The following is a 23029-nucleotide window of genomic DNA, read 5'->3' as shown; positions in this document are numbered from 1 at the left end:
TGATATTTTGGGCGTCTGACGCTTTAATTTTTGACCATATGAGGTTGGCAATAGTGCTGGTTGTGCCTTTCTTCTCAGATCAATATTAAAAAGCTTTATACTGTTGAGAAGACAAGAATTTAATGTAGGTTGCAGGGTGTAACACTACTCTTTGAATGAGTGATCATTGTTTTGCCATCCTTACTCATATATGTAGTTCCACTAACTTAAAAAGATTATCTGTGTGTACAGAAAATAGTATTTGACCTGCAGTCTCTGATGTTAATATAGTAAGCAGGGCTCAATAAACCGCTGAATCTATTCGCCCATGGTAAGTAGATTTCAGCTGGTCGCTCCGAGTGCCCCATTAACTGGCGCTTCGCACATGCACAGTGCTGGTCTGGCACATGCGCAGTGCGGGGCTGGTGAGTGGCTCTCACCAGGGTTTGCCAAGCCCTGATAATAAGTAATATTTTAGATCATCCTCTGTGAATGTCTACCAATGTTGAAGGAGCGTCACATGTTTAGTTTTTATTCTGGTCTGACTTTATTAGAAAATACGGAGAAATTTCCAGAAATGTCCCATCAGATCGGACATTGTCCCTCAAACAATCTGTCATGGAGATTTTCAAAACACTGCAGAGATTTAGTCAGACATCTGCCATTAATTTTATCCAAATCCTCTGCATTGCTTTAAATCTCTACCAAAATACGCCTGAAAGATTCCTTTAAAAAGACACCCAGCACCTCTATTCAACAGCGCTGAAAAATATAAACCAAGAAAAGCAAATGTTATACTTTAATGCAACTAATTATAATAACAAAGCCAACTTATTTGTCCTTTCCTCCTTATTGAGTTAATTTCTTGTGAAGTTCTGCCACTTAATCAGCTATCCAAGCCTATGTTATTACCTTTGGAAATACAACAGACTCTACTAAAGCAACTTTGCCATGGCATGGCTTTTAAACCACCCACAGAATCCAGATGAAATGAACTGTCTAAAATGGAAAATAACCATGGATGACATTGTTTATTCTATGTTTGGTCCAGCTGGCAGAACTGAACCTTCCATAATTTGAAAGAATAAATCTTGTAAAGACTATTACCATAAACAAATTGTTGCTGGGCTCTTATTCCTCCATTCCTTTCTCTTTATGCAGAGCAATTGCACATGACATATCAGATTACCTACAAAATACTGGAAAAGCAGCTCTCATAGAAACCAACTAGATAATCACAGTATTGTGTTACTAGGATATAGATGGACACACTTAAGGGTTTGCAAAGCATTGGCTTTTTATCATCATCCAGTATCCACTCCGAAAAACTGAGACAAAATTTTCTTTCTATTGTTAGTCTGGTAATTTTACCTATAATCCTGAAAATATTATGTACAAATTTTCAGAGCTGTTGGCACAAAATAATGGATAAAATAACACTGTATATTGCAGTAAATGTGCAACCTGTCATACCCCTATTGAATTTGGATAATGACCTAGTTATACATGTGCCTATTAGTCTTCTAGGTAGAAAAAAGAGGCAGGGTTTAAATAACAGACTTCACATCAGCCACTAGTACTGAAACATTTTTTCCCCTGTTGACATGCCACATAAAATTATGCTTACTCTTTTGCATTGTGCAGTGTATAGCATGTCTTACTATTTCAGTACAACAAAATGCTATTAATTCTCTTAGGATATTTTATATGAATTTTATTTATTTATATTTTTACTAATACTGAGATTATTTTAAAATGCAACTATAAACCTAACTGTGAAATTCAAATCATACAAAATAAATCATGTGAGTCAGCAAAACAGAATAAAACATTAAATTTCTGAATTTAAATTGTAATCAGTGCTGGATTGCAGTATTAAACAATTAGTGATCACTACCCCATTCTGAAATATCAGTTGGAGGGTGTCAGAGATGATGAGTCTTCTGTGTTTACAAAAAACTCTGCCTGTGGCATGCCGTGTGCTTTTGTGAACCATTTATCTTCTAGCTTAAGCCTGTCATGGTATGAAATATTGCAGCTGTGATTCTGCATGACAGAATAATGAAACATCGGGAAAAAAAATGCTACACTGCAGTGATTTTTCCATAGAAACTTAGCCATGAAAAGTTGAAAATCTGCACATGAAAAAGCTTTTCTTTTCAGTCCATCAAAAACTTTTTCAATCTAACACTCTGGTTAAAAGACCCGTTGTTTTTTTTCTACATATTTAATACACTATTGTACTGTTGCATTTTGTTTCTATATTGATATTATTTAAATTACTTTAAATTATAATATATTGGAACATATTATATCCTGTAGGAATATACAGGTAATCCTCACAGATTTTGAATTGGACACATTGTCATTCATTTTCTCTCTCTCTCTCTCTGGCTACGTCTAGGCTACTTCTACACTGCAGCCTTTTTGCGCAAGAACAGCTGTTCTTGTGCAAAAACTTGCCAGGTGTCTACACTGCACACATGTTCTTACGCAAGTAAATTTACAGTACAGCGTCAGAAAACAGGGCTTCTTCCAGAAGAATTATTCCTCTCCCCATAAGGAATTAGCCCTCTTGCGCAAGAGCTCTTCCACAAGAAGGTAGTGTAGACAAGAAACATGATTTTCTTGCGCAAGAAACCCCTATGGCTAAAATGGCCATCAGAGCTTTCTTGCTCAAGAGAGCGACCACACTGCCATGGACACTCTTGTGCAAAAGCACATCTCTTTCACAAAAACACATGGCAGTGTGAACGCGCTCTTTTGGAAGACCTTTTGCACAAGAACTCTTGCACAAAACACTTCTTGCTCATGAAGCCTGCAGTGTAGACCTAGCCCTAGACTGCAGGTTCTTCTGGAAGAAGCTTTTCCGTTAGAGATTTTTTAGAAAATCCACACTGCCAAAGTATATCAAAGAAGTGATCAGCTTTTTTGAAAGACAGTGTCCAATCAATGTGGATAGTATCTCACATTAAGGCCACGCGGAACCAGTTCAGGCAGGGCTTTAGGTTACCAGTTGCTTCTGAGTGCTGTTGCCAAGCCTAGCTGAGACATGCCCTTAAAAGGATCCCCCTGGACAGTTGTTTCTCTGCTTTTGCTGCATGCTTGCCTACATCTTCAAGGGACAGCAAAGCTCTTGCAGTTCTGCTTTGGTTTCTCCCAGCTTTTTTGGAAGCCGTGGCTTTTTTCTGTGTGTGTGTGTGCTATGGAGCCAGAGCTGCCCCTGGGCATGCAATGAGCCCACATGGCCATGCTGCACTTTCTACAGTAATTTGTACAGGCTGCCTTCCTGGCCCTGCACAAGCTCAACTCCGAGCTCATTCTTGAGACCCTCTCCCTGTGAGTGGGAGCAAGACCCATATAATCATACACCACAGGAGAGAGGTGTTTTGGGAGGCTGAACACCAGTTCCAACTGGTGGGACCTCCTGGTCATAGAGCGGTGGGACGACCAGCAGTTGCTCCAAAACTTCCGCTTGCAGAAGGCCACCTTTTTGGAGCTGTGTGCCTGGCTCATCCCTCCCCTCCGACGACGTGACACCCAACTGCAGCGCACCATCTCCCTGGAGAAGCAGGTTGCAATCACCATCTGGAAGCTCTCCACCACCAACAGCTACAGGTCGGTGGGCAACCAGTTTGGCATGGGGAAGTCCACCGTTGGGGCCCTCCTCATGGAGGTAAGGCAATCTCAGGGTGCAGTCCCTACCATGTGGGAGGGGATTCATGGAAAAGGGGGACCCTCGGGAAAGGGGAGATTGGGGTGGGGGATCTGGGGTTGGGAGGGAAGGAGGTTGTGCTGTCCTGCCCTCACACAGCCCTGCTGCTGGGAGCTGACCTCATAGGGGATGGCTCATGGGATGCTTGGGGGGGGGTACCTACCAAGAGCTCAGGCACCCCCTCTTATTCTTTGTTTTGTGTGTTTATTTGTCTCCTTCTGCAGGTTGTGAGGGCCATCTACTCCATCCTGCTACCCAGGGTCATCCACCTGGGTGACCTGGACCCGATTGTGGCTGGATTAGCTGCCTTGGGTTTCCCGAACTGCGGTGGAGCTGTAGATGGGACCCACATCCGGATCCATGCACCACAACATCAAGCAGCTCCATATATCAACCGCAAGGGCTATTTTTCAATGCGTCAGGCCCTGGTCAACCATCGTGGACAGTTCATGGACATTTTTGTCAGGTGGTCAGGCAGGACACACGAAACTCGAGCCTACATGGCAAATTGGAGGTGGGCACATTTTTCCCTCGTAGTGACTTTGCAGTTGGGGATGTGCAGATGCCACTATGTATCATTGGAGACGTGGCCTATCCCTTGATGCTATGGCTGATGAAGCCCTACCCTGGCCACCTGGACCCCAGAAGGGAACAATTCAATGCACACCTCAACCGGGCCCGCCTGCAGATGGAATGCACCTGCACCTGAAGGTGCAGTTCAGGTGCTTCCTGACCTGCCCTCAGTGTGGGGGAAGCACATCTCCGAGGTGGTCGCAGCGTGCTGTGTCCTCCACAACATTGTGGAGAGAAAGGGGGAGGCCTTCATTCCAAGGTGGGGGTCAGAGGCCAGCCACAAGGGGAGACCCTTTGAGCAGCTGCGGACAGCTGCCATCCACCAGGCCCATCAGGCTGGGGTGGGCATCCAGGAGCCCCTGAGGGAGAGTTTCTCTTAAGGACCCCATTAAATCTCCCCAGGGTCTCCCCACTAGGGGCCTCTAGCTTGCTCCAATATCCCTTTCCCACCACAAGCCCTCCCTTCGCACCTTCCCTGAACTCTGAATAAAGACACCTATTTGGATTATAACAGAATGAACTTTATGTTTATCTTTCATTAAAACAAACTGGTGAGGGGGAAGGGCTCAAAACCTGGAGAGGGAAGGGGTTGAGGACTGGGAGTGGTGTGGGGGGTGGCTGGATGTTCCACCTTGGGTGCGGGGATCTCATCTAACTTGGGGTTGGGTGGGTCCTGGGACCACAGGGAGATGGGCATGGGGGAGCTGGAGCAGGGCTCTGGGGGAGGGGGAATGAACATAGTGGGGGGCAGGAAGGTGGTAGGCAGGAGCAGCGACAGCAGCTGGGTGTGCCATCATTTCCTGCATGATGGCACACATGTTATCGCCCTGCTGCATGAGCTGGTCCCACATGTGGGTCCGCCACTCTGCGTCTTCACGGACCTTCTGCAACAGGACTCCCACATGCTGCCTCATCAGATCTTTCTGGACCCTGGAGCACTGTTGGGTCCCCTGGGGTTGGGAATCTGGCAAAGGTGGAATGGCTTACCTCTCAGTCACAGCTGGTCCAGCTGTGAATAAAAAGAGGGAGAGGTGGTCAGTCATCCATGCAAACACTGTCACTGAGGCTGTGCCCTCCTCTGGGAGCAGCAACCAACAGTCCTCGGACCAGAGGATGCGGGATGTCCCGGGAGCAAGGCCTTACCTCACAGGGACCCCAAAGTGCCCAGGGAACCATGCTGCCCACTTCTGCCCCCTTACCTTCTGCATGGACAAGCAGGCAAGGGAAGTGTCTGGCCACAGTAGGATCCCATGGGTGGCAGAGGACCTAGAGCAGCCTGGCCCTCCCTGGGGCCCACACATACATTTGTGCCTCACAGCACTGTCTGCTGGAGTGGGAGGTGCCTTGTACGTGCAGGCATGCCTGTGTGCAGCACTCCTCGGTGTGTCTGGAGTCATGTCTGTGCCCTTGTTGCTAGTCTCCTTCCAGCTGTGGCAAGTGGTGGTAGGGCATTCCACCCCCCCGAGGCCAGACATGTGCGTGGCCTCCCCTGAGCCTGGGAACAGGAGCCTGGGGGTGCTCAGGGACTGCCTGTTGAGTCCACATGGTGCACAATAATGCTGCACATCGTTCCACATGCACAGACTGCAGCACAATGCCCAGCCCAAGCTGGCCAAGTGACGCGTGCACCCCAACCTCTCTGCACCCACCTCCCCCACCCAGTGTGTGACAAACTGAGAGCACTCACCTGAAGATCCCTCCCTGGTATCAGACAATTCCAGGCTCATGGGAAATGGCTCCAGGGATAGCGTGACAGTTGTTGCTGCGTTGTCCTGCTCCTGCCCTGCTGTCCCTCCTCTTCCTCCACAACCTCTGGCCGGGCAATGATGGGCATCTTGAGGTCAGAGTCAACAATGACAGGTGGGGAAAGGCCTTCCCCACCCTCCAGGATCTGGTGCAGTTTGTTAAAACAGGGGCAGGTGTGAGGTCTTGCCCCGGAGCATGAGCTGCACTCTCTGATCCTCGCATAGCCCAGGTGGAGATCCTTCACCTTACTTTGGACCTGGTCTAAGGTCCCGGGTCGGTGTCCCTACTCTGCCAGGGCCTTGGCCATCTGGCCATAAATGTCCACATTGCAGCGTTTGGAGCAGAGATCCTGGAGGGTCTCCTCCTCCCCCCACAGCTCAAAGAGGGACAGGATTTCTGCTCCAGACTTCCAGGGTGCCTGCCACATGGTACCCCTCGGTGGGTTGTGGGAGTCCTGGTCATGATTCCTATGAGGGACAGAGGTCTTGGAGGGCTTGTAGCTGTGCCATGGGTCAGCAGGCCTGTGGCAGGGAAAGCCACATGGTGAGGGGCTGCTCCAGGGCTGCCTTCCTGCCACAAGGCTTGTCCAGGATACCTGCAGCTTTAAGAGGAGCCAAGAGACAGGTATTATAGAGTTCTGATTACTTTGGATGGCAAGGCCACCAGGTAATCTGTGTTATTTCCTGGAGGCCCCTTCTTATTAAAAAAAAAAAAAAAAAAACCTCTTCTCCATTCACACATGCCTTTTTCTGAAAGAGATCTGTTGGAAAACGGCTTCTTACTCATAGAAAGAGTTTTACTTCTGTGGGAAAAAACCCTTCTGTTCTTTTGATTTATTTTTTAAAGAACGCGATTGCAGTGCAGACATAAGTTAATTTTTTTGGAATAATGCCCGGTTTTCCAAAAAAACTGCAGTGTAGATATATCCTTTCTCTCTCTCTCTCTCTCTCTCTCTCTCGTGGGTATCCACATAGTGTCATCTGAAAAAGTATCATATGTATTCCAACATTCAATGAGAGAAGAAGATTTGCAAATACAGGTGATATTTAGGAGTCAGGTACACTTTAGTACCTGAAGGTATGTCTACACTACCCCCCTAGTTCGAACTAGGGAGGGTAATGTAGTCATACGGAGTTGCAAATGAAGCCTGGGATTTGAATTTCCCGGGCTTCATTTGCATAAAGCCGGCCGGCGCCATTTTTAAATGCCGGCTAGTTCGGACCCCGTGCCGCGCGGCTACATGCGGCGTGGGCTAGCTAGTTCAGATTAGGTTTCCTAATCCGAGCTAGCTAGTCCGTGCCGCGTGGAGCCGCGTGGCACGGGGTCCGAACTAGCCGGCATTTAAAAATGGCGCCGGCCGGCTTTATGCAAATGAAGCCCGGGAAAGTCAAATCCCGGGCTTCATTTGCAACTCCCTATGACTACATTACCCTCCTTAGTTCGAACTAGGGGGGTAGTGTAGACATACCCTGACTCCTAAATATTTTGAGGAAGCAACATGCTTTGAATACTCCTGTGCTCTCTATAAAGCTGATCTAGACACCTTGCTTTGCATCCTGTTTTGTCTTACTCCCTGCCAAATCCTTAGGCAGTCATTCACATCCTTCAGAATTTAAAAGGAAGATGTGTAGCTAAGACCAACTCAATATTTAACATATCCTGTGTAGAGATGACCTAAAATGGCATTCAGATCTATATTAAAATTAGCTGGGGATTTGCATTCAAGATTAAATAGAGTTAATGCTCAAAACTGAGGGCACCACTATCTCTTATGAGTTAGTCTTCCAGTGAGTGATCTTTATAGAATCAGTTCAAAGTATCTGTTCAAAGAATCTGTTCAAAGTACTTTTTCACAATATAGTTGGCACTCACCTCATCTGAGTACACTCATTTGGCCCAATGTGGGTTCCTACACAGCCTCAGTTTTTAAAAGTCTTGCAGCTATTCAGCCCTCTGGTCGAGTCACACAGCTTCATGTGCAATCACAAACCCTCTCTGGGCTATACCTCTAACAGGGCCCATCCTGGTACCCTCTGTAAAGTATCTCTCTGAATCATTGAATCCTAGGGCTGAAAGAGACATCAGGTGGTCATCGAATCCAGCCCCCTGCCCATAGCAGGACCATCCCAACGAAAACATCCCAGCCAGGGCTTTGTCAAGCTGAAACTTAAAAACCTCTAGGGATGGAGATTCCACCACTTCCCTAGGTATCACAGTCCAGGACTTTACCTCCCTCCTAGTAAAATAATTTTTCCTAATATCCAACCTAGACCCTCCCCACTGTAACATGAGACCATTGCTCCTTGTTCTGCCATCCATCACTACTGAGAACAGCCTCTCTCATCCTCTTTGGAACCTCCCTTCAGGAAGTTGAAGACTGCTATTAAATCCCCCTTCATTCTCTTCTGCAGACTAAATAAGCCTAAATCCCTCAGCCTCTCCTCATAGGCCATGTGCTCCAGCCCCCTAATCATTTTGGTTGCCATCTGCTGGACCCTCTACAATGTGTCCACATCCTTTCTGTAGTGGTAGACCCAGAATTAGACACAATACTCCAGATGTGGCCTCATCAGTGCTGAATAAAGGGGAATAATAACATCTCTAGACTCTGCACTTGTCCTTGTTGAATCTCATCAGATTTCTTTTGGCCCAATCCTCCAAATTGTCTAGGTCACTCTGGACCCTATCCCTGCCCTCCAATGTATCTAATTCTTCCCCAGCTTAGTGTCATCCTGAAACTTATTGAGGGTGCAATCCATCCCCTCCTCCAGATCATTAATAAAGATGTTGAACAAAACCAGCCTTAGAACTCATCCTTGGGGCACTCCGCTTGTGGCTATGTTTTCTTGATTTAGAGCCCAGAAACCACTGAGGAGTAATTACTTTGAAGTAGAGGCAGTAGAGCATCCACACTTAGGGTACGTCTAGACTACGGGGGTTTTCCAGGATATCCCAGAAAAACTCTACCATGTCAAGGGAATACATTTACTGTTTTTTGAGGAAAAGCAAATGCACTTTTTCAGGGAGCCCTGTATACTTCGTTCTATGAGGAATAAGGGCTCCTCCGAAAGAGGAGGCTTTTCCACCATTTGGCCCCGTCTAGACAGGACCAAATGGTGGAAAAGCCTCTTCTGGAAAAGCAATTGGAAAAAGCTACACAAATTGAAGAGCACAATTTGTGTAGCTTTTTCTGAAAAAGGCTATAGTGTAGACCTAGCCTAAAACAATTTCAAAATAACCATTTTGAAATAAGCATAATTCCCAGAGGAAGGCAGGAGTACAGATTTTGAAATAACCAGTCCATTATTGTGAAATAATGAGCTTAGTGGTGTGGACACTCCACATATTAATTCAAAATAAGAGAGTGGGTATTTTGAAATAACTCCCTAGTGTAGACCAGGGCTAAGAGAGTGGGGCCTCCAGAGCTTCTCCTCCTGGACACAATGTCTTAAACAGCTTCCCGCTCTGAGCTGTCCTTGGTTCCGCCAGCCAGCCCCCTTGACTTTCTTCCTTCTAGGTCTGGGCTGCAACTGAGCTGCCCCCAGTCCTCCAGTTTCTTGTATATTCCCCACTGGCCTCTGATTCACTGGTTCCTCCACAGTTACTCTAGTCTCCTGAAGGATGTCTCAGTGATGGACCTTCCTTCCCCCATGCTTTATGACATGAAATTATGGACATGAATATACGTAACTCACAGGTGCTTTGATCAAATCATTTCATGTAACCTATCAATCTTTATGTCATGATCTGCTGGTTGTGTTTAATCTTACTTTGATGTATGTATAATTTTTGTGTGTAAAATTAGACATATGAAGTGGGGAATACTTTGTGGGTTTTAAATGTGTAAATGAGGCATTGATGGTGTTACCCTTGATGTCTTGAGGAGCAACTGTTAAACAATCTCTTTTGTCCTTAAGTCTGAGCAGTGGCTGGTAGGTAGTGGCCTAAGTTCTTGAAAAAATAATAGGAAATCAGGGGCCTTGGTCTTTGGCTAGGCTGCACCAGAGGGAAGGAGCCAGAGACCCTAGTGTAGGGAGACAGCCCTGGTTTGGAAGGGCAGCTGTAAAAGAGGTTTTAAGGTGAGTTTGAAAAGTTTGTACTGAGATTTCAGTGTAGAATGAGCCAAGCATTTTTGTTTCTTTTGATTTGTAACCTACTTTGTTCTGCCCATTCTCACTTATTACCACTTCGATCCTACTGCTTGTACTTAATAAAATCACTTTTATTTTCTATCAAACCTAGTGTAAATAATTGTTACCTGGAGGGGTAACATTCTCCCAGTGTGTACATTCTTCCTTTCATTGCTAAAGGGAGTTTACCTAAATAATTCTTTTGGGGATTTATCCCATTTGAGGAATGGTATCCCAGAAAGCTGGACCCAAAACTGCACTCACCTTGGACCAGAAGGGATTTGGTGTCTGTAATGCTTCTTGGTGGGGGCAGGGATCTCGGCTCGGGGCCTTGGCTGGGGGAGACCAGGGAGCTGGTCCAGCAGGACTGGACGGGGAGGAGTCTCAGAGAGCGGGAACATGAGTGGCAGTGGCAATGGCTGAGTCAGCACCCCAGGAATCACAGCCAAGGGGTCATCTGTGACCCCATCCCATCACAGTCTCAGTGGCCTTTTGGGCCTTAGAGCCTAACCCCATTACACATCCGCAGTGGTAAGGACTACTTTATTAATGCAAGGTATTGTATACCTGCTACTAGCCACCAAAAACATACAATGATGCATAATCTATTTTCAACACAAAGTTTCAAAACTCTTAATTAATGTATGTACTAACTCTTTTCTGCAGTTTTGTTTGAGTTCAATTTGGCAAATTAGTGGTTAGCCAATTGATGAAACCCATAAGAAACACAAGTTTCATAGATCTCAAGATGAGAAAACTATTTATCTATAGTTTGGAGGTGGATCTTTTGGAAATAAAATGGGACCAAACAGTTTTTCTGAGAGGTTGAGAGATTAAGAAGGAAACATTTTATTAGAAGGTGTGTTTTATTTTTAATGGTGGCTGTTAGAAGCACCTCTGATGTTTACAATGTTAGAAGTCATTTTAGGGAAGGTGGATTTGTGGGAAGAGAATAAGAGAGCCAATAAATCAAAATGTGAATGTCATAAGAAACAAATTCATTGTGTCAGGCAGTCTCTCTCATTCTGCTGAATTCCCATTTTTTCCTCTTTCAACTGCAAACAGCTAGAAAGCTCCTATAATGAAGCAATAGAAAATGCAACCATCAATCTTTGCTTGGTCACTTTGTAAGTTAGGTAAAGTCATCCACATGTTTTGGAAATATTTCTCATAGCACACACTATCAACTGTCAGGTATGCATAGCTCTCTGTTTTGTAAAGCTATTCACCACTCACACGCATCCCCTTCACATAGACTGATACACTAGAATTTACAGAATATGCTTTGCAGATTACCAGTGTTAGAGAAATATCTACTGTTGAAAATTAAATTAAAAATAAATCCATTAACTTTTTATGGTATTGCAAATGCAATCTACAGTAAATGGCAAATACGTAATAAATAAATAGCTTTTGAAACAAATTTCACACACAGAAAACTACATAGTAATTATAGTAAAAGGAATCTCACTGGTATGATTTGCTGATAGACTTGGCCACTCTGGTATTGTGGTATACCCATTGTCTCATAAATATCAGATGTTAGGTGAAAGAAAAAAATATACAACTAAAATTATTACAAACAATAAAAGCTGTACCTTGAATTAAACAATAACTTATTATTAACCAAAACACAGCACATCAAGTGTACGGTATCATATGGGTCTCTGAAAATACTTAACATCATTAGTATAGAATGACAATAAGTATATGTAAAACTACTTTAAACAAATATGCTTCTAAATATTTATAACAGGAGCAAATTACATTATTTTTAGTTTATGTTCTATTCCCATGATTTACTTCATTTTTGTAATGCTGTTTTTAATAACTTCTAATCTAGTTTCAGGAAATAACCATATTAAATTTCCAGACAAAATGTCAGAAAAGCTGGAAAATACAGAACTGTAATATTTTAAATAAATTATTTATTATAAGAATTGTAACTCTTCATATGTCAGCATGATAAACTAACTAATAAGCATCAGCTTAATATTGTGAGAGTTTCTGCAGGAGACAAAAATTCCAATATATCTTGACAGTTTTGCTAGGTCTAAACTATAATCTTGAAAAAGACAAGGATAAATCTAAAGGTGTGAAAATCTGCTTTCAATTACAATGCAAGTTTTGGATTATTTTAGGTCTATAGACATAAGTCTTGGCCTGATGCAGGTGTGCACTAGAATTCCTCCCACTTCAACCCATAGGCATAAAAATTCCATCCTTTTAGCAGGCCACATACAGAATCATAGAGTAATGTCAATGGAAATATCTCAACAGGTCATCTAGTCCAGTCCCCTTCAGACTCTATATTCACTCAAACCCAATTCTCTCCACACCCACAACTCTTTTTGCTTTAGAAACTCTCCCTTTTACATTCTGAAGACTTATAGGCTGTGTCTACACTGGCCCCTATTCCGTAATAGGGATGCAAATGTAGCACTTTGGAATAGGCAAATCTGCGGGGGATTTAAATATCCCCCGCGGCATTTGCATTAACATGGCTGCCGCTTTTTTCCAGCTTGTAGGTAAGCCGGAGAAAAGCGCCAGTCTGGATGCGATCCTCCGGAAAATAAGCTCTTTTCCGGAGGATCTCTTATTCCTACTTGAAAGCCAAGACTTGAAAGTAGGAATAAGAGATCCTCCGGAAAAGAGCTTATTTTCCGGAGGATCGCATCCAGACTGGTGCTTTTCTCTGGCTTATCTATAAGCTGGAAAAAAGCGGCAGCCATGTTAATGCAAATGCCGCGGGGGATATTTAAATCCCCCGTGGATTTGCCTATTCCAAAGTGCTATATTTGCATCCCTATTACGGAATAGGGGCCAATGTAGACACAGCCCTAGAGTATTCAGTTCATTGCAACATCCTGCTTCAGTGGTCTTCAGACAGTAGCAGGATATTCTCTCACCTTTCAACACAAGTTTTGTGGCATCCAGTAGGATAAAACTGCTCTTTCCGAAGATTGAGGTCTGCAAAATATTTTAAGGTAGCTACAAAGCCAGTTCCCATTTAAATTAATATTCATTGCGAACTGGGCAAATACCTCCCCAGCTTAAACCTTCTGGTGGTGCAAGTAGCTGTAATCATGAGGTAAAATTTCTTTTTAACATCTGGAGCAGCAAGAGAAGGAGCAGCTCTCCTGTAAAGGGGCTGCTGATAAGCAATTCTTGGACTGCATGCATTGCTATCTTGTGGGATGAAAACATGGCCATTCAAGGAAACAAAAAATCTTGGGATATGTCTACACTGCCACCCTAGTTCGAACTAGGGTGGTTAATGTAGGCATTCGAACTTGCAAATGAAGCCCGGGATTTAAATATCCCAGGCTTCATTTGCATGTTCCCGGGCGGGCAGCATTTTTAAATGCCCGTAGTTTGACCTACCTGCCCACAGCTACACACAGCACAGACTAAGTAGTTCAAATTAAAGCTCCTAATTTGAACTACCATTTAACCTCCTTGAAGGAGGAATAACGGTAGTTCGAATTAGGAGCTGTAATTCGAACTAGCTAGTCTGTGCCGCATGTAGCCGCGGGCAGATAGTTCGAACTACGGGCATTTAAAAATGGCGCCCGCCCGGGAACATGCAAATGAAGCCGGGATATTTAAATCATTAGCCACCTTAGTTCGAACTAGGGTGGCAGTATAGACATACCCTTGTGTAGTATACAAATTAAGCATTTGGAAATGTTTTTTGGAGCATGTGGTTATGCACTTTGTATTTTACATGAGAATGACAGAGCACACTTAGAATCAAAAGAAATGTTTATGATTTTGAGATTAGGTTTCCAATCCCATGTATTCCTATCCCAAGCATAAGCATAAACCAATAGCATATTAGGGGAGTTTCTTCAGTATAATAATAACATTCAAGTGCAATTCAGTTCAGATGTCATCTTTCATTCAAATTAAGCCTATGTTTGCAGGGTGTATGTGAAGAAAGACTTGTACAGCACAATTCAGATTCTCACTAACCTATTTCAAGGCCAACAGCACTGAGACAAGTGAATCAGATACACATATGTGGGATGAACAAAGTCATGTGCATACACACACAGACACCATAAATCTGAAGTCACCAAGATACAGAGCACAAATAGTATTCAGCATGAGGCACAAAGCCATTTACAAAGGAACGGAAACAATCAATAAGCTAATCAGATTCCAGAAAGGAATATAAAAGGTGCATTGCTTGATATAAAGCTCTGGTTTCACACTTATTGCCATGCAAATTGGATAACTAGAGAGATGTTTCTACTATTAGAAAATGAGTTTATATATATATACAGTATAATGTTACTGTATATTTAAGACACAGGACAGTTCATGTGCATTTTTGTTATTGCTTTCACCTGTGAACAAGTGTAATGGGACACATTTTGTGCTGAAGTCTGCTTGGAGAATGAGGTTGGGGAAGAATGTCAGAGAGCCAGTTACAATATTTTCATTTTCTAGGCATAGCTGCTCCCAACTGCATTATTGTATGCTATCTGGATATGGGGCCATATGCTTGCTAAAAATTAGTGAAGTGGAGCTACATTCTGTCTCACCCCTTTTTCTTCCAACCCTAAATTACTTTCTCTCCTGGAGTATCTCTTATGCAGGGAGAGAGTGCAGCAGTTGTTATGAAGCCAGCTATGTTGGCTTTAGATCATTTGGGAGATCCTCTATCCTGAGCAAGTTTGCAGCCTCTTTCTGGATCCTTTGTATGGCTCAGACAGTATAAAGGGGCTGTAACAGAGGGAGGGAATATGGCCTCATATGCTTAGGAAACAAATTTTTTTCTGATGGAAGATTAACAATGGTTAATAAACATTGTTTTGTCAACAGTAAGTGAATTGTACCAAGGTTCACAGTGTAGTTCACCCCAATTTTACAAATATTACTAGTTCTAATAGCATTTCCTAATTTAAAGTAGAGGGAATGATTATGAAAGCTTCAATATCTCTAAAGACAGACAGAAGTTTTAGGCATCCCCACTGTACTCAGATTACTGAAATCTATTTTATATATAAAGACACATATCGCACAAGCACATTGTTACTGGAACATATAATTATTAGTAATCAGGCTGGGAAATCTCCACACAAAATTTTAAGCTATGGGCTCCAGCAAGGTATGTCTTGCACAGGCCCCTGTAATGAAACTGTGGCTGGATTCCCTGGGCAGCAGGGTTGCCTAGTGGTTAGGTCCCAGGATTAACTGGCAGCAAAAGGGTGCAGCCCCTTGACATTGGTACCCCCGACCTAGGAATTTCATCCTACCACCTGAGTATAGTTCTTAAGTTTGGGGTGTGGCCTCAAGAGTCTAAATGTTCCCCTCCTTAGTGAGGGTTTGTCATAGATTCTCCCCTTTTGCCCCCAGGGGATGTGGTTGGAAGCTTATGTGCCCCTGTGGCTGGCCAAGTAGATGGGGCTCTGGCTCAGGCTCAGGTCCTTCAGACAGCAGAATCAGCTCCTGTCTCCTTGCTGGTCAGCCCCTAACTGAGCCAGGCTCTTTCCTTTCATACTCCCTCCAGGCCTGGCATTGGCTACAGGGATCAAAGTACCATTAGTCTTCTAGCTGCTAGTTTCCTTCTATTCACTGCACTAATTTTTTCTATTGCTGGAATTCTTGTATAAAAATGGACAAACTTTAATGAAGATGATATAGACTTCAGTTAGGTTCCTTTTTGCTAAAGTTCATATTTTTAAAATTACAACAGTAACTACTACAGCACACACAAGTAGGTTTACTCTAGATAAACTCAAGTTTGAGAGACAAAGCAGAAAATCATAACATTTCAGAGTTTAAGATAAATAATTTCCCTGTATTGGTTAGCCATGCTAAATAATATTAAATGAAAACCATCAAATTATACATCAACCTACAATCACTGCATGGGTAATTGTATCAGTTCAATATGGAACATGATTAAATGCCAGGTAATATTCTGAATAACCAAAAATCACACTTGTTTTTTACTGCTTTCTATTTAGACGCACAATAGCATGTTACACTTAAATATTATTGCTGTTAATTATTAATGTTTTATTATTTTATTATTTGTATAACTTAATCTTCATACTTTATTAAAATATCTTCCCCAATTAACCCCCTCCTGATTATATTAATTCTCAAGACAAAAAAATAGAACAGTATAAAAAGCTTTTACCCATACAAAAATCCATTTTTTTCCAAATAGTAATGAGGAAACAAATTGTTATAAAACGGTGTGTTATACTGTGAAACTCCTTTTAACTCTTGAGTTCACCACCACCACCCACTCCTTCTTTCTCACAGAAAATTTTCTTCTTAATGCAGATAAAAACTGTTTTGATAAAATATTTAAATAACCTCCAATTCTTCATCTAGGGAACTACAAACTAAATGACATACTATCAAAGGATGCACTTATTATCTCATCTTATATTTTAAACACTTCTCTGAAATATTTACACATACAATGAAACTGTCTTCTATTGAAAATGTAAACCATATACCCATTGTTACAGCATACCTTAGTAAAGAGAGTCTTTCGGTAGATAGTACTATATAACTTCTACAAGCTTTCAATACTATAGGACTGAGGGAAGTTATGATGGAATTGGTATTGTCAGAACAATATAACATGCATGCAGATATAAATATTTTGAGGAAATAGTCATTATATTTATCTACCCTACAGCTCTTTACACATCTTCATCTTATCACTAAAATGAATTAAATCATCTTATTCATTGAGCATACACGATATTTGTATTAGGCATCCTCTCTCCTCCCAAGGGCTTGTGAAAGGTGCTAGATAGTTGGAATGGGAAACTGAAGTTCTCTATTTATGTGAACAATAAGGACACTCAGACCAGGTCTATACTACACCTATCAGTCTGACTTAAGATGCCCAACTCCAGCTATGTAGAATATGTAGCTGGAGTCAGCTTATCTTAAGCCGAGCTTGGCAGCATCTCCACAGTGGGAGGCCGACAGAAGGAAATGCTCACAAAAGGAGGAGTACTGGATGCTGGTGGGGGCATCTTCTGAGTTAAGTTTATCAAGTCTTAACTAGACTTGCTAAATCGAACTCCGGAAGATAGACTCATAGAATCATAGAGCTGGAAAAGACCTCAGAAGGTCATCAAGTCCAGCCCCCTGATCTAGGCAGGACCAATGCCAACTAAATCAACCCAGCCAGGGCTTTGTCAAGCCGTGACTTAAACACCTCTAGGGATGGAGACTCCACTACTTCCCTAGGTAACCCATTCCAGTGCTTCACTACTCTCCTAGTGAAATAGTTTTTCCTAATATCCAACCTGGACCTCTCCCTCCGCAAATTGAGACCATTACTCCTTGTTCTGCCATCTGTCACTACTGAGAACAGCCTTTCTCCATCCTCTTTGGAAGCTCCCTTCAGGGAGTTGAAGGCTGATATCAAATCCCCCCTCACTCTTCGCTTCTGCAGACTAAACAGACCCAACTCCCTCAGCTTCTCCTCATAGGTCATATGCTCCAGCCCCCTAAACATTTTGGTTGCCCTCTGCTGGAACTTTCCAATGCGTCCACAACCACAAGATCAATTGTGGCAGCGGCAATCATCCTTTTAGTGTAGACATGGCCTCATTTTCTGCTATTTACCCAAAAACCTGATATTGTAGGACATATTGCTAATGGGACAAAGGCAATTGCTTCTCTCTATCTCTCCAAAACTGAGTGTCTGTTGAGATTTGTAGAGACTGCAAAAATTGTATTTAGAACTTCAATTAATTCCTAATTAGATATTAAATCAGAAGCTGATGTTAATTTCAGTAACTAGCAGCCTTGCCCAGATTTAAGCTAATTAATGACTCAGAAATCAATAATAATATGAGCTATTTGGTCCTCAGTTTAAAGATTGAGCACAATGTTCTGTTTCGTGAAACCTTATTACAATATTAGGACATTCATCTTTCCTTTTGTCCAAATTTTCATTATATCCTTCATACAGTGAAATAATTTCCTTACTCTTATGGAGCACATTGGGAGAAAGATGCTCTAAGCTAATGGGGGAAAGACCTTCCATTGGCTTACTAACTCTACTTTTGTGAGAGGAAATGGTTATGTCAGCAGAAGGAGCTCTCACACCAACATAGTGCTGTGTAAAGTGGGATGGATTTTTCAAATCCTTGAGCAATGTAATTATACTGAAGTAAATATATAATATATACTAAGATTTAGTTATCATATTTCTGTATCACACTTTTTCTATCTCCTCTCAATGAATCATTTTACTGATACATCTTTTCAATAAAGTGGTATACCTGAAGATTACCATCCTATATATTGACAAGGAGTCCTGTAGCACCTTATAGACTAACAGATGTAATGGAGCATAAGCTTTCGTGGGCAAAGACCCACTTCATCAGATGCATGTAGTGGAAATATCCAGAGGCAGGTATAAATATGCAGGACAGAATCAGGCTAGAGATAATGAGGTTAATTCAATCAGAGAGGATGGAGCCCACTTCTAGCAACTGATCTGGAGGTGTGACTACCAAGAGAGGAGAAGCTGCTTTTGTAGTTATCTAGCCATTCATAGACTTTGTTTAATCCTGAGCTGATGGTGTCAAACTTGCAGATGAACTGTAACTCAGCAGTTTCTCTTTGAAGTCTGGTCTTGACTTTTTTTTGCCAGGGAGACTGAAGTGATCTCCTACTGGTTTTTGCAGATCCAGACTAACCCCTCTGATACTTGACATCCTATATATTAATGCTTTGGTTATCAGACACTACAAAATTAGACCAGTTCCAATAAAGTGATATGCGGAAATCTTCCTGCTCTCTCCAGCCACTTTATGTCAGATACATGCCGTAAGTGGCATAAAGGGGCCACAGAAGGCATGTATACAGCTTTGGGAGGATTCCTATGGTGTAGAAACTGCAGAAGATAGCTGTCATTAGAAATCTCTTTAAAAGAAAACTGCAGAAGATAGCTGTAGCATGTACCATAGATTGCCTCATAAACCCTTATATAGATGTCATGTGGGGTCTGGGGCTGCTAGGCACAGCACTGCAGAGAGTCTGGCCAGTGCTGCACCCGATAAGCAGGTAGAGAGAGGCTGCTGTAAATCAGACAAGTCCAATAAGTGCCTATATTACACCTTTTTGCTAGTGCAATCTTGGGAGGATATATTTGTGACTTAAGTGCCTATATTACACCTTTTTGCTAGTGCAATCTTGGGAGGATATATTTGTGACTTAAGTGACAACATAGCCCTTCCTCCACCCTCTTGCATTGTCATTTCTGTGCAGCACATCCTGGAGGTTCAGCACAGAATTACTGCCAAATAATCACACTAACTTGTACTAGTGCTAAATTTGTCCCACTATTTTAAGAATAGCACATCTGTATTACATCAACATTTATAGTGGATTAAAAATAAAATAATAGAATAATAGAATTCAAGGGACCTCAAGAGGTCATTAAGTCTAGTCTCCTGCTCTCATGATAGCACCAAGCATCATCTAGATCATCCCTAACAGATGTTTATCTATCTTGCTCTTAAATATCTCCAATGATAGAGATTCCACAACCCTGCTAGGCAATTTATTCCAGTCCTTAACTACCCTAATGATTGGGAAGTTTTTACTAATATCCAACCTAAACTTCCCATGTTGCAATTTAAGTCCATTGCTTCTTGTAATACTACAGCTGGCTTCATAACAAATGCTCCATCCTCCTTGCAACACCTGTTTAGCTACTTGAAAGCTGCTATCATGTCCCCTCTCAAACTTCTCTTTTCCAAACTATACAGAACCAATTACTGGTATTTTCAGTCTTCCCTCATAGGTCATGTTTTCTAGAAATTTAATCATTTTTGTTGCTCTTCTTTGGACCTCTTCCAGTTTCTTCACATCTTTCCTGAAATGTGGTACCCAGAACTGGACACAAAACTCCAACTGAGGCCCACTCAGCACAAAGTAGAATGGAAGAATTATTTATTGTGTCTTGCTTACAACACTCCTGCTAATACATCACATTGTTGACTCATATTTAGCCTGTGGTGTACTATGACTCCTAGATCCCTTTCTGAAGTACTCCTTCCTAGATAGTCACTTCCCATTTTGTTTGTGTGAAACTGATTGTTCCTCCCTAAGCGGAGTACTTTGCGTTTTTCCTTATTGAACTTCATCTTATTTACCTCAGACCATTTCTCCACATCATTTTGAATTATAACCCTATACTCCAAAACACTTGCAACTCCTCCCAGCTTGGTATCATCCACAAACATTATATTTCTGAAGCATATTCCTCATACCATTACCTAAACTATTGATGAATAAATCAGCAATATTTTCAAAAAATGTTAGTTTTCACAAATATCATAACTCGTATTCAAATGACATGACAGAAAGTTACTGATTTTCAAAACTTTAACTAGCACTATCAATTTACAACAGTTCATTTGAAGTACACTATATATATATATGTAAAACAAAATCCATCCAAAGAGATAAGTAATGGAGAAGCAATTACAAGTATGAAAGAAACAGACAAAAATGAGACTCATTCTACTTACCAAATTCCTTGGGAACAGCAATAGAGTAAACACAGTTGTGTCCAACACTGTAATTTTTTGGATAATTTGGTGATAATACTGTGCCTTCAGAGCCTGTTGACCTGCTTCCACATGGTGCTAGAAAGTAAAGATAGATAGAGTAAACTATGTGTCATTCAAAGGGCAATGAATTAAATGTATCTAATACTGATTTAATCTGCTGCATGTTTCTATAACACACTGCAGTGCATTATTTTAATGTTTACACTAGATTTAATTTGTGTATTATGGGCCCACACCCGGAAGGGTGAATGCCTTCAACTCCCTTTTATGTCAGTTGTGTTGAGAGATCTCTGCTGTTTACTGGATGAATCATTATGTTTCTACAGCTTTTATCAACAATCCTCAAATAACAATTTTCTGTATATGAAATATGCCATTATTCATTCCACTGAATTCTATCATTCATTTTCAGATATTTCACAGTCTTATGAAGGGGCAGATTATGTAGTCCATACTTCAGTAAGAATTTATTCCAATAATCCCACAATGCAAAAGCAAAGTATAGAACAAATCAACTTATTCATCAAGAAGTAAAGTTGAGACTTCTTGACTTAATATTGATTGCAATGAAGCTACATTGATTTACATTAGTTGAGATGCTGGACCCTTGTTTCCAAATATATGATTAATATTTAAGTGCATTAACAACAAGCTAATCAATTATATTTGCAGTATCAATGCAGATTCCTAAAACTGGCAAAACAATTTTTTATTTTATATAACTTATATTTGTGAAGTCAGAGGTAAATTCTTAAAATGCTATGTAAACTGAGTTTCTGAAACAATTAAATAAAGCAATAAAATTAGATTATGAAGTAATTTCCTATGTATATTTCAAGTGGTTTACATAGGGCCAGGTTCTCATAAAAGCAGAAAATAAAGTGTGCTTTAAACTAATGTGTATACTTAACAAATCAATGCATCTTTTCTTTTAAAGAGATTTCTAATGACTGCAAAATTAATATGGAGTAAACCAAATATGGAAAAATACTAATTTAATCATTCAAAATAAATGTTTATGAATGTTGTGTATTGGGTTCTAGATATCGATCTTGTTGTTATAGTAACTGAGTTAGATCACTAGGGTTCAGCCCAGCTAGTTTGGGCTAGTTCTAGTTAGTTCTGTGTTATGAAATAAAATGGACACTTGCAACTGCTCAGGCTGTCTGTGTTTCCAGTGATTTCTTTCTTACTGTAGAACTCCATATGATACGCTTATTCCCACTTTCATAGATAATACTCCCCAAAATAGTGAACTCTGTAATAATTTATAACTCCATGGTTTCTATTATTTTTTTTTTTAGCAAATTGCCCCTAAAATGACTTTGATTCAGAATCTGCAGTAATTGCAGAACATGGCAGCCTATGCTTTTGGGTTCAGTGGTAAGGGAACTGGTACTGTCTACTCTTCTAGTCTACCTGGGTTATTTTAACAGTTTGAATCCCAGGTCCTAATAGAGGGCATATAAAATCTTAATAATTTGAGTCCTTGGTACTTGAATGATCAACTCTCTCCCAAAACCCTTACAAATATTTTATGGCAAACAGAAGTGTCTTTGTTCTACTTACTAAGACTTCATCTGCAGTAGTACATAGTCACTACATTCTAGAAGTATGTTTAGTATATTTCTTGGAAACCCTTTGAAGCTGTCCTCAATGTTCAATATACCTTTTTAGTCAGGTTAGCTTGTCTGTTTGTTTATTATTCCTTCATTCCTTCCCTCCACCTACTTTTGTTAGAAAAGTGCCTGTTCCTTTGTCAACCATTGGTTCCAGCTTTAATTATGGGACATGTTCCTGAAACATTTACAGAGGGTCCAGTATAACAAACTACTCATAAAATTGATGTTATATATGTGCTCAACTTCATAGCTGGATCAGGACCTTGGTTCATTGAATTTAATGGGACTATTCACACATAAGGGTTAAATAGAGATGAGCTATGAATTGGATGGAATGAAGGAAACATGGAACTGAGGATGAATGAAACAAGATTAATCATATTGGGAATACAAGGTTGATGGTGATGCAGTGTGTTTTTTCATTTTTCTGTGATACCACATGATAAAAAAGAATAAGAGATTGTAGCAAATAAATTACAGTGGTTAACATAGCACTAGTCTTGTTACTGCAATTCAGTTAGATTCATAAACAGTAAGGTCAGAAGGACCATTTTGACAATCTAATCTGACTTCGTGAACATTGTCATAAAATCTGACCTACCCCCTCTTGTAATAGATCCATAATCTCTGGATGAATTAGTGAAGTCCTCTAACTATGATTTAAAGACTTCAAGATACAGAGAATCCACA

General features: G+C 41.4%; 1 protein-coding gene across 3 annotated transcripts in view; it reads right to left on the bottom strand.

The window, feature by feature from the left end:
• The window catches only part of CSMD3 (CUB and Sushi multiple domains 3), a 1183531-nt gene that overhangs the window by 275692 nt on the left and 884810 nt on the right, over nucleotides 1-23029 (bottom strand). For all 3 annotated transcript variants that reach the window (XM_075920204.1, XM_075920205.1, XM_075920206.1), the window contains one exon: nucleotides 20676-20792. In XM_075920204.1, coding sequence (XP_075776319.1) covers nucleotides 20676-20792 — 117 coding nt within the window. The remainder of the gene's footprint in view (nucleotides 1-20675; nucleotides 20793-23029) is intronic.

This window comes from Pelodiscus sinensis, chromosome 2 (assembly GCF_049634645.1).
Source record: "Pelodiscus sinensis isolate JC-2024 chromosome 2, ASM4963464v1, whole genome shotgun sequence".
NCBI classification, from domain to species: domain Eukaryota; kingdom Metazoa; phylum Chordata; order Testudines; family Trionychidae; genus Pelodiscus; species Pelodiscus sinensis.
This window is presented reverse-complemented; position numbering and strand designations above follow the sequence as displayed.